At 31.2% G+C, this 13,744-nt stretch overlaps 1 protein-coding gene across 1 annotated transcript in view; it reads right to left on the bottom strand.

Annotated features, from left to right (window-relative positions):
* Window positions 1-191: 191 nt before the first annotated feature.
* LOC127718253 (uncharacterized) overlaps window positions 192-13,744 on the bottom strand; it is a 34,138-nt gene continuing 20,585 nt past the window's right edge. The window contains exons 8-13 of the mRNA XM_052224248.1: window positions 13,379-13,485; window positions 9,401-10,645; window positions 6,591-6,621; window positions 5,415-5,689; window positions 5,175-5,202; window positions 192-4,005 (exon numbers count right to left, since the gene is read on the bottom strand). Coding sequence (XP_052080208.1) covers window positions 3,695-4,005; window positions 5,175-5,202; window positions 5,415-5,689; window positions 6,591-6,621; window positions 9,401-10,645; window positions 13,379-13,485 — 1,997 coding nt within the window. The 3' untranslated portion in view covers window positions 192-3,694. The remainder of the gene's footprint in view (window positions 4,006-5,174; window positions 5,203-5,414; window positions 5,690-6,590; window positions 6,622-9,400; window positions 10,646-13,378; window positions 13,486-13,744) is intronic.

The raw sequence follows: 13,744 nt of genomic DNA on the forward strand, positions 1-13,744 counted from the left end.
AATGATAAGTGCCAATGTTGCCAACAAGGACCGTTTCAAGAGCTGCACAGGACCGGCTAAATATTGATATATGTATATGTTAGTTTTCAGAAAATTGAGTCTCATGTGTATACCCCTTTCAACTACATTTTACGTATCGTGTTTAACTTCTGTCTTTGCACGAGGCTGTGGATAACAACAACCACTTTCTTTGATATTTTAATGTGTAAAGCAAACAATCAATGTACAGCAGAAAAAAAATAATAAGCAAATACAATTAGAGGTTGGTTACTATATTTTTTGATATTAGAAATTAAACTTAAATGTTGAAAAACATTTATTCATGCAGACCTTTTTTTGTATGTTAAAATACTTTCGATTTTGACTTAACAATGAAATGCTACAAAAGGTTTTGGTTTCTGCATGGAGAGCTTGCATATTTCACAACAAACATATTCAATTTATAAAAAAAAACATATCTTATTTACAAAAGATGAAAATCTGATTGATAGTTCAAAAGTTCTGAACGCTCTCTGTTTGAGGCATTGCATAGACTAACTGAAGAAAACTAGCCTATAAATTATTTCACGAAAGAGATATAATTGGGAGAACCCTGACAACAATTGAAAAGTGTCATGCAGTCAGTTGCGTTGGGTGGAGATGGACTCGTCTAAAACCACTGACCACTGAATAATATATATATATATATATGTGTAGGACTATAAATGAAAAAAAAATATGATTAGGTTTATTGAAAGCCTATAAAATTACTTTTAGTTCCCGAAAAACCATTGCAATTTTCTTTAGAAAAATAAAAGGTTTTGATAAAAAAAAATGTGATCTATAGCCGTCTCTTTAAAACTACAAAACAATCTAGGTGTATTGCAAACAGAAATTTGACAATTGACACAAATCATTTTGAACTTGTATATATGATATATATACAGCTACTTTAAGAGATTTTGATTAATAATTGTATACATATTGTAAGAATATTACGGAAATCTCATCCTTGACCTCTAAGAAAATATGTAGTAAAAAAAACATGAATATATAGCATACCAGTTATACAACTAACTAAGGTATCGACTTTAACTTATAAATGAAGCAAAGCATACCCACCACCTCTAAAGTAACAAAAACATATGTAGTTATCAAATTTACATAAATATCACACCATTCATACATGTATAACTAAAGGTTATTGATAATATAAAAAAATAAAAAGCATTAGCAAAAACTAAAAAAAAACTAATATATTGAAGAAAAAATCAAATCGCCAAACATAAACAAAAAGAATATTTTTTTGCACCTGTCCTAAGTCAGGAACCTGTTGTTCAGTGGTTGTCGTTTGTTGATGTGGTTCACAAGTGTTTCTCGTTTCTCTTTTTTCATATACATTAGACCGTTGGTTTTCCTGTTTGAATGGTTTTACACTAGTCAATTTTGGGGCCCTTTATAGCTAACTATTCGGTGTGAGCCAAGGCTCCGTGTTGTAGGCCGTACTTTGACCTATAATGGTTTACTTTTACAAATTGTGACTTTTATGGAGAGTTGTCCCATTGGCACTTATACAACATCTTCTTATATCTATCAAATATTTTCTGTAACGAGTGTTCCTGAAGAGATACAAATGTTATGCGTTAACTCAAAGTCTTTTTTACAGTGGATTATCACAAATAGAACGTTCCAACGAATGAATATGATTGTAGTCAATCTGTCTTAAAATCTTGAAGGGGGTATTCTTATGTGTTTATCTTGTAAAAAAATTTAAATGTTTACTCTAATTTCTGTAAAACCTGTGCTATCTTTCCATCCTTGATGTTGTATTGTTTTGTGTCGATTGATTTCTTCTTTTTCAGATTATAAAAAAAATGTTGACTTTCGAAGTATAGCTTACATATACACAGATTCATGTTAACTAATATGTGAAAACTATATACAGAACTGCAAGGAATTAATCGAGCTGCATGCACTACGCGTTTAAATGCAAGCATTTTAACACTGAACGTTGTATTGAACAAGTTGATTATGTTATCGAAACTTCCGAAAAATCCCACCAAATTTGCACAAATCATACTAGTTTAATCACTAGACTAACATAGCTTATATCATTAAAACTTTCATCCTTACTTATTAGTGTTTCGTGGGTTATATGACAGTCTTATATGTGAGTTGGCATAACATGGGATATTTGTTATTTGTCATTTTGTTTAAAGCAATATGACCCTTACAATGAGCAATGTGGAAATTTGATATAAAATTAGTATATATGAATACATTGGAAAGATAAATACATCCTCTTAAATTAAATTATTACACAGTACTATAAAAAAACAAACTCACCAAAGATACTTATAACTTATAATTGAATATTTTATGAACAATAAATTTACAGAAAATGAACTTCTACTGGTTATTCCTTATCAACATAACGTAAACTTCTTTTATGACATGAACATTCTCTGAAACAACTAAATTTTAAAGGTGACTGATTTAAGTAAGTACAAACATAATGCAAACATAAATTATCGCAATAATGTATCTATGATCCTCTTTAAAAAATGAAAACTTTAATTGAACTAGATTTTTAATTGAAATTAGAGTGAACTAATTATTATTCTTACTTTGTGTGAAATTGCAATGTAACATTTACTGTATGTTTCTGCTAATGTGAATTGTTTGCATACAGGACGTATACAAACTCCTCTGCATAACACTAAAACAATTATCAACATGTTAGAATTTGAACTATTTTAATTCAGTTTTTGCCAAAAAGAAGTTATCTCACAGAAAAATTAAGTTTTAAATTACCTACTAATTATTTAAAACTATAAAGGCTATACGCGACATTGTAAAATTGAAGTGATTTCTTGTAATCTCAAGATTTATCTATAAGAAATAATGAATAAAGCACATTTTGAATAAATTGTTTGAAAGTAAGACACAAAGCATCTTGTTATATCAAAAATAATATATTGCTTATATACACTGTATACATCTGATATTAATTGAGGTAGACTTTTTCGAAAGCTAAGTATGGGCATATACATAAAGTCTAACCAGTTCACAGTGAATACTATTGAAAACAAAAGTTTACTTAGTTTAACATTCAAAGCGCAGACGTTAGAAATTAAACATGTTACTACCTAAAAATATCTTGTTTCAAAATACAATCAAAAGTAGATCAAAGCATCTAGTAACGTAAAACAATTCACATATTTTGTTGAGCTAATTTATGAATAACAATAAGAAAATAGCTCACACCGAATATTGTAATTTTGAAGGATAAGAAGAACAGGTGAATAATGCATTGATCAGCTTTGAATTTATCTTTTATTTTAAAAAGAATCGGAACGATCGATGCTGGTGTAACAGAATCACAGTATTGCTAAGCCTGTTACCCGAGATATTATTTCATCTTAAATAGGAAATATTTGAAGAATTCTTATTTAACTAAGCTCTAAAAAGGACAACATACAATAACTCAAATACTTAATCTGCAATGTATAATACAACATCAAAGAAAGTAGATAATGTGTGTATCATATTTACAAGTGTTAACTGACATTAAGCATATGATTACAGAACAGCAATTGTACATGTGTGTTTAAATACTAAAAATGTGCATTTATCATGTTAGTAATAATCGTTTATTGAATCTGTAGGATTGTTAATGTAAGTAAGATCAAAGACACAAATTTATAAACATGGTTCAAAAGAAGTCTGTCAAAACGTTTTCAACGATTTTTATATTTTTGCCAATGTTGTTGAAAGCCTGACCGATGTGTCTGAGTGATGGTCTAATAGTTTTTAAGCTACAAAATGTAGTCTTCCACTCTTGCAAAATATCTCGGTTAAGTTTTACCAAATCTCTGTCATTTTGTTTGAATCGGATATGCTCCCAGGTTGCAAATTCCATTCCAAGCTCAACAAGAAATGCCAACGAGTTGTTTCCAACTAACGGAGCCAGTTTGTCGAAATGTTCCTCTGAAGGTACCAAGTCCCATTTTTCTGGTTCCTGATCTAATATATTGAAAGATATTTCATTTCTATTTATTTAATTATGTGCTCCATATATTGGCAAATTCGGAATTCAATCTTGTAATCAGATATCTACTTGTCGAGATCTTTCCCTTGGGAGGGAAATACAGGTTCATTGACTAGCGGAAAAGAAAACAAACTTATCTTTGCGTACTGTGCGTATTTTTTTTATTTTTTTTATTTTTCAAATATTCTAGTTACATTTAATCTTTTGTTAAGCTACACAACATTTAATAACAATATTAATGTATCATTGACAATTGGTTAAAACTCCGAAAAATCGCTTTCAACTTATACATGTTATAATGGTTTGCATGGGCAGTAGCCAATTTTGTCCGATTGCAAACTAGTTTACAATTGGCAAAGGGAAAAAATATTGTGTTAAACGTGTGTTATATCAGATTCAAAAGAGGCGAATGACATCAATGGGTCAATCAAACTTGTAAGTCGAAAACGAACTGATAATGCCATGGAAAAAAACAGGATAAATGACCAAAAGACAAAAACAGTACACAAAAAAAAACACTGAAAACTACCGACTGAGCAACACGAACGACCCAAAAACCGAGGGTGATCTCATGTGCTCCGGAAAAGTAAGCAGATCCTGCTCCACATGTTGCACCCGTCATATTGCTCATGTTAATTCAAACCCAGTGATAAATCTTATTCGATATTTATCCGTCGTCATCTTCCAAAAGGGTCAACCAACTCGATGGCGTCCATAAAATTTTGAACGGATAATTTTAACTTCAACTCTTGGTTTAAAGGCTTCCTTGCATCCCTCTATCCAGGAACTCATAATCGGAAATGCAAGCTTTAGAATATTGTATCAACTGACAAAATATATACTCTATATTGTCCATTCTATTGGAATGTTTCTACATAAAAACTGAAAATTAACAATTGGGAAACTGAAATGATCTCTCTGTCGTAATGTTTTGTTCTCAACCGACTAACATTGTCAATTTCTAGATGTATACACAGATCGGTAATTTGGAAATAAAATGTTGTAAGAATTATTATCTCAGGAAAAAACGATAAACTTTGTTTACGACAAGAGTCATATATTGACATTCTTTTTTAAAATGTTAATTGATGATAGTCCTTTACATGTCTAATATATAGCTATCATGGCTTTTTGTTAAACTTACCGAAGTCAATTGGCTGTCCTCTCACCACCTAAAATATGATTACCAAGTATTAGTTTGCAGGAAAGGAAATATTTAATTTTATATATTTTGTGAGAGAAATTTGAAGTAAACCATTGAAAGTCAAGGATATATAAACCGTTGAAGAATGATAACATAAATTTTTGAGGTACAAACTGCACGCAGACAAGGAATATGAGCTAGACAGGGTTAAATTAGTTTTCAAGCATCAATTGAACTAACCTTGCAAAGAGTGTGTGGGTTCTGTATTTTACCACTTTTAACAGCTTTTCTTATTTCATTAAATGTAATATTAGAACCATTAAGACATCTACGAAGTATTTCAAAGTTCAACCTTTCTGGTTCTTCCCCAAATGTCTCATACAGCCTTTCCCATGTGTTAAACTGCATTCCTAAATGAATTGCTAACTCTTTAGTTTCGTTTACGCTGTACTGCATTGACAACCGACGCAGATGAATATCTGTTGGAAACTGCTTCAAGAATTCAGTATCGGTAGCTAAAAATTTCAAAGAATAATGAGTTTCTAAATATAAAAGAAATGCAGTAATAAGGACTGCTTATACGTAATAAAGGCTATTACAGAAATACTTGTTAAACGCAAGTAAATCATATCACACATGTATCTTATCGCTTGGTATCCTTTCTAAGGAATTATTATTTGCCGAATGTTTCAACCCACCAAACAAGACATTGCTTCATGGCATGATCAAAATATTTAATTAAAACCTTGTTTCTATTTTTTTTCATGCTTTCAAACATTTTATAAACTATACTTACTTTCCCATCTTTAGACTAGAATGTACCTGACAGGAGTTATTCCAAAAATATTCCTATGCTTGTATTGAGAAAAAAATTTAATCGAAAAAAATTTGAACTCCAAGCAAAATTCAAAACGGAAAGTCCCTAATCAAATGGCAAAATCAAAAGCACAAACACATAAAACGAATGGACAACAACTGTCATATTCCTGACTTGGTACTTGAGACTATCTATTGTTTGTGACAAATTGTATGAAACAATAAAAACACAAAGGGTATATACATACTAACACAAATACGCGTTATGAAATTACAAGCGTACGAATAAACAAGTTAAAAGTTTTATGCTTCGATAAAGTAAAACCGTTCTTCTTTGTCCATTCCCAAAATTGGGAAATGGTCTACCACTAGTATATATTTAAGAAGTCTGTACGGATAAATTGTATGAGTCTAATTTTAATCATGAATTATGCACTGAAAATCATAATTTCTTGTCATACTAGCTTTCGACCAAAACAGTAACTTTTCAATAAACTGTAAATTTTTACAAAACATGATATAAATCCCTAATAAATCAGTTATTTCAAACATATTTTTTTTAAATTAAGATAATGTTAAAATTGGTCAAATATGAATTACCTGGGCATGCCATTCCACACTGAATTTCCTCCTGAAAAATAAATATAATAATTATTGTTAAATTAATTTCAAAATAAGAAACACATTGCTACTTAATTACAATGTATATTTGTAAGTCATATTAACATTTGTAAATGTGGCGTTTACTGAATTATTATTTGAATTTAATGCAAAATAGTTTTGAAGTAAACATTAAAATCTACATCTGTGCACTTTAGAAAAAAACCAAGTTCATAAATGGCTTTAACTATGGAATTGTCATATGACATGATAAATATGGATCTTCAAAAGGAAAATACGTCTGCATAACGGTGTATGACAACACGTACACTGTTCTTCTTGTATCAAAGAAAATTTATAGGTATAACGTCAATTCAGACTAAGCCAGTTTGGTTTAAAAACAAACTTATTTTCTAATTTCTAAAACGCACTGGTTGTTACGAAATAAAAATAACCCTTTACAAACTTTGCGAAGGCAACACGCTTTTCATGATTTATTATGGACGCTGAAAACCAAAAAAAAATGTTTAGGATGTATAAGTACTCAACAACGTGAAGAGCTATATCACCAAAAGGAACTCTAATATACCATCCAGACTCGTCTTATGTCAACTATCCATGAGGGATTTAAAACTTTTGCTTCTTAAAAGGTACTAATTTATCATTTCCTTCCACATGTTCCATCAACATTTCAATCAGATATAAATACAAGTAAAAAAAAAAGAAAGAAGATACTATAGTGCAGTCTGGTTGAAAACAATAAATTCAACATACAACAGAATTACCAAAAAAATACTAAACAGATCAGTTTACAGTCCACAGATACCTAAAGATTGCGTAATATGAATAAAACAAATATTCTGATAACCAAACAAGTTTCATGAGTGACAAAAATGACGCACGTGCTGTTACTCATTTAAGAATATGTGTCGCCCATCATTTATAACTGCTTCATACTGGCAGTACAAATTTGACTAAACAGTTTGATCCAAATGTGCACGAAAATCAATTAATTGGACCAATTCATAAAGAAGCACGTATAATTCGCATGCTCAAATTAACCTTACATCATTGTATTTTTGTAATGAAAAAACGACGATCGTTTTGTCTACTTTTTAATTGAATCGCATTAATTACAATTATATGATGTTGATAGAGTTGAATAAAATTGAGAATGGAAATGGGGAATATGTCAAAGAGACAACAGCCAAACCAAAAAGCAGTCACACTAAACTCCAAAACATATAAATGAACTAAAGTTAAAAAAACATACAAGACTAACAAAGGCCAGAGGCTCCTGACTTGGGACCGGCGCAAAATGCAGCGGGGTTAAATATGTTTTGTGAGATCTCAACCCTCTCTCTATACCTCTAGCCAATGTAGAATAAAGAAACACAAAGCAATACGCACAGTAAAACTCAGTTTAAAAGAAACCCGAGTCCGATGTCAGAATAGGTAACAAAAGAAACTAAGCAAAATGACAATGATACATTAATGAACAAAGGACTACTAGCAGTTACTGACATGCCAGCTCCAGACCTCAATTAAACTGATTGAAAGATTATGTCTACATCATATGAAAATCAAGTACAATCCCTACTGTTAGGGGTTTAGTATCATACCATCATAAAATATATGAGAAGAACATAACCCGTATCATGCCAACAACTGGTTTTAGAATAAATGTGTTTATTTCTGATGCAAAGACCCTATGAGTGAATCAATATTAATACCAAAATATGCAATCCTTAATGACTTGACAACAGTATCGTAACTATATCCTTTTCGAATAAGCCTGTTTAAAGGTTTAGTTAGCTTTAGAGGTGAATGACGACATTTTTGTGCTTTATAAAGAATATTACCATACAATATTGAATGTGAAATACCCGAACGTATAAGATGTCTGCATGTTGATTTATATTAACGAATGATGTCCTTGTACCGATGATAACATTTAGTAAATGTTTTGACTAGTGATATCGAAAACCCTGGTGTAATGATTTTTCAGTAATACAGAGATTTCTTTCGTTGAAATCAAATACGTTGTTACATACAGGAGCGAATCGAACAAGTTGAGATTTATAAAAAAAACATAAGATGGCGACAAGGGAACGTCACCATCTAAAAACGGATAATTAACAATAGGAAATGAAAATTCATTTCTTTTATCATAAATTTTGGTATTTAGCTTCCCGTTAAAGATAAAGATATCAAGATCCAGGAAAGGACAGTGTTCATTGTTAGTATTAGCTTAATTTAAAGTCAGTTCTGAAAACCATTAGAAACCACAATGTTACATGTGAGAAATCTGCCTGTGGATATTTATGCATTTTGGGTAGAAATTCTTCGGTTTTGAATACGTGTGAGATTCTATAAACAGAGAAATCGTATCATTGATATTTAATGTCAGCGGAGAAGTACTGATTACAGGGTCGATGATATTCTTGGATTAAAACATCCACCAGCAAAAAAAAAAACAGTGAAATAAGTTTTTCGTTTTAAATATTCATTATTTGTTTTTCCAATTATCAAAATTTGTGTTAGAATATATGTGCAATTTGTATGATATCGAAAAATGACTTAACTATAATCAAGATCTGGTGAATTTATCTTGAATGTTGAATTAACATTAATCACTGAAAACATACCCAGAAAGTAATATATTGTCATAGACTTTTTTATTTCCGTATTAGTCTCACAACTGTAATAAAGAGTTAAATCCCTAGAAATGCGGCAATGAAATACATGAATAAATATGAAAAGGTTCTTCAATTTAGCCTAATTTCATTCTTGTTCATTAATGGTATTACCTTTTGTAGGGCCCAAGAAGATAGAACATCTTTGGTGTGCTCAATTCCATGCTTTGGACATATCCATGTATCATCTTGTTCTTGTAGTTTACACATGGACAGGAGACAGGGATCAACCGGTGAACTACAACACAAACTAAGGCTGAATGAGGCTTTACCTGTAACAGATCCTGTGCTGCTTGTTTTTACGTAAAGCTGGCTAATTTTCTCGAGCGCAACAGCCAAACATTCCCTTATACTAGATGCTAGATCTCTCATTATAAGTGCTCTATTTGTTGAATGAACAAGGCGGACAACAATGATGTCATCATCACAGTTGACACACATATCTAGAGATGGGTCGATTGTAAAAACTGCAGACATATGAAACAGCATTTCACCAATTTCCTGTCCGTACCTTTTCACTGCAAATAGACTCAAGCAATAACTGACAAATCGAAATGATAAAGCTGGAGGTATCATTGACGATAATGAACTAAATGCTATACTGATGTTTCTTTGTGAAAAATTTGGCGACTCTAGATAGCCAGTTGTATCCTTGGTTCTAACCATGCTTGCAATGTAGTAGAATTCGGCTAGTATACGTTTGTGCGATGTATCATACCGTTTTGGTTCAACTAGGATATCAAGATGTGTCATGACTCCTAGTAAATATTCCTTATGTTCTTGAAACTTCTTGTATTTATTCTTCTTCCAGATTTCTTCGATAGTCTTCTTGCCGATAACGCCTTTCTGACTCATCAAATCCCAAGAGTCCTGTCTCAATCTGTCATCTTCACAGAATCTCCTATCAGTTACGATTGATTTAAAGGCATCAATCATGTGTGTCGGTGCAAGAATAATGTGCTGATCCAAATTGACTTCGTCAAAGTATAAGATTCGTCCAACAGAATGCTGAAACTTTAGAAATACTTTCAATTCCTCTTCTGTCAGTGGCCGAACAGGCTGAACGTTGTTTATTGTTTGCATATGCTCCATGGTTATCAAAGGAATGTTGCGATTTAGAAGTGAATCAAATTCTAGTTTAAGAGGAATGAAGCATTTAGGAAGTTTCTGGCCCCATGTAGGTTGCTCCATGGCTTGTTCAATTATGATCTTTTTGATCTTGGTCATTTCTGGATCATGCTTGTTCCTAGCATTTACAAAAATCTTATCTTTAATGACTAAATGGGATAGCAACGAACTTCCAGAAAACATCTGTTCTATGTCATGGAATAATTGTTGGCGTTTCGGTTCAACGTCTAGCTGTGAACGATAATGAAATTTTATACTTTAAATGTTAGCATTTTGTTAATAAATCAATACAAATGTTACCCCTGAAAAGTACATTTTCAGTTTAATTGGTGATTTGCTAAAATTAACTTCTTTATTGTACGTATACAAGGAGTAATGATAACATTTAGCACATGAACAATCATTTTGTTAACCGTTTTAGTCATTTTATTCCAATCAAAATTATGAAACCATTTTTTATTTAAATTAACATGATAGTGTACTTTCATATCTTGCCTATTGTGGTGGATATACATATGGATGTGTACTTTTTAATTGTGCATTAAACCAAAAGTCGTAATGTTATTGTTTTCATTGAAATAAAACGACTAAAATGTTAAATTCAAATATAATTGATGGAAAAAGAGCGAGTACGGTCAATGGTGATTTGCTAAAATTAACTTCTTTATTGTACGTATACAAGGAGTAATGATAACATTTAGCACATGAACAATCATTTTGTTAACCGTTTTAGTCATTTTATTCCAATCAAAATTATGAAACCATTTTTTATTTAAATTAACATGATAGTGTACTTTCATATCTTGCCTATTGTGGTGGATATACATATGGATGTGTACTTTTTAATTGTGCATTAAACCAAAAGTCGTAATGTTATTGTTTTCATTGAAATAAAACGACTAAAATGTTAAATTCAAATATAATTGATGGAAAAAGAGCGAGTACGGTCAATGCTTTGAATTTGAACTGAATGAAAGGAAGCATGACAAACTACAGAATTATTTGAAATGTAAAGACAGATTTATGAGGACACTAGAACACACCCACGACATCTCTGGTCCCCGCTTGAATTAAAGTACCTACTTTTTATTCTAACCTTGAATTTTAGTATTCGTGTTGTCATTTGATAAAGTAATGCTGATTATAAGGTGCATAGTTTTCTCTGCTTTCAAAATCTTTCTGTTTGAACCCGTCTTGGTTTCCTCACGACAATATAGTAGTGGTACACAAAAAGTGAAGGGAAAATAAAGGAGAACTAAACCGGAAACTACATGTGACCTATACTATTGGTATCGGTATCGGATTCGACCCGGAACTTGTTAATTATTGGTAAGATTAATAATGTTGAAAACAAAAGGGTCTGGAATGGTGTAACTTTTAACCATGATTTTCCTATATTAAGTATATCTAAAGTTGAATTCCTTGAATCGTCGTGTTTAGTGCATGCCGGATTACAAATTGGACCTCGTTATTTTAGTAGTATAGATAGTTGTTTGGCGTAATATATGTTTATCAAAAGAAAAGTATTTTTATATTTTTAATAAAGCATAAATTAAAAGCAATTCTTGTGTATTGCAACACTTACGACTAAAGTATACTGGCTGTAATTCGTTAACGGTATCAAATGCATGCTTCCGTGTTTACCGAATCATGATTTTCGATCATTAATAATTTAATCTCAAACTCATCAGTTTCCATCGTTTTCCTACTTTAAAGAATTTTTTGCCTGATAGTGACATACTCTTTGTTGCATAGTTAACAATGGTGATAATAGGTGCAATGTTCACAAAACAATCACAAAACCTCAGCTTCAGTTCACCTTACACAGTCTCAAATTGATTACCTATTTAAATATTCAAAAATCTAAGTGTATAATTTGCCATATTCCGCTTAACGTATCTGAAATAATGTACCTTCCTATAGGATAAAGGCTTTCTTTATGATCTTGGTTAGATAAACATGATATCTTCATTATTTGAAACTGCCTTTGAACTATCTGTCATTTACTCTGAGTGCTCTTAAATCGGCATTCTATTCTTTTCTAAATTTTGTGGTTGCTTTTGTGTGCTTCGTAAGTACTGTATTGTTTTGCTGCTATTCCATGACAAAGGAAATGTGAGCGCTTACATGAATGTTTAACTGTTTAACCACGCCAATTTTTTGTATTTCTTACGCCAATAGCATCAAGAAACATAATGTACAGTGGTTGTCGTTGATTTCTGTAGTATGTTTTTCTTGTTTTTTTGTTTTTTTTGTTATTAGCTTTAATTAGGTCTATTTTATTTTTTTTGTGTATTGTTTCACATTATTTGGCCCGTGTCCTTTATATTCCACACTATGCCACATACTGCTATCGTTGCGTTCCACACGGCGACATGTAGTTGTTCATAATCCTATCCTTTCGAATAAGGATATTTTTCTCATATACAGTTCAACCACATTTCACAATTATTGCATGTACCTCAAATTTCAGCAGAGTGTTTATTTTCCTACGTTTTAATATAAATGCTATGTCTTATTTGATTGATGAACGTCAAAGCAACCAAAAGGTTAATCAACGTTGAAACCCGTATCAAGACATCATATTTGATAATTTATACACAAGGTAAATGATTTTGTAAGTGTTCATGAAATATCTATCTGGGCATAATTTTCAGTGCATTTCATTGGAGTTATATTTTTACAGAGAGCTAGAATTTGTGAACTCGGATTTTTCACTCTCACAAACTAAACAGTAATTCGTTCGAACTTTATTAAGTTTTTGACTGTGTTGACAAATATTACACACCAATAAAAGTCTTCAAACTCCATGTATTATTTTAGCAATCGAGCAATTTGAAAAAAGAAAATTGTTCCTAGGCGATCAATATGTTTTCATATTTTCAAATGTTATAGGACACAACTGAAAAAGACAAATGTATAAAAAAAAACGGCACCTTAAGAATCAAACAAATGAATACTTACAGCTTTCAATTTATCCTTATGAGTTAAGACAATCATGATTTTTGGAAATCCTGGTCCACTTCCTTTACAGTATGTGACTATTGTATTGATCCAAAATCTAAGGTAGTCTTGAAAACAAATGTCGAAAATTTGCCATCAGTGTACATTAAATGATATACATTTCGAGGACGTATTTCAATAACACATTATCGTAATTGCTTTGACCAAACTATCGTAGATTAAAAATAAAATTCTATCTGATGATAATTATACCATCACGTTATTACAAAATAAAAGACAGACGATAATAAGAATGTGGATGTTTTGAAGACTCTTTCATTATGCAATAGTATTAAAACATTTCTACATTTCACTAGTATTCCCCAT

The sequence above is a fragment of the Mytilus californianus genome, unplaced genomic scaffold (assembly GCF_021869535.1).
Source record: "Mytilus californianus isolate M0D057914Y unplaced genomic scaffold, xbMytCali1.0.p SCAF_10, whole genome shotgun sequence".
NCBI lineage: Eukaryota > Metazoa > Mollusca > Bivalvia > Mytilida > Mytilidae > Mytilus > Mytilus californianus.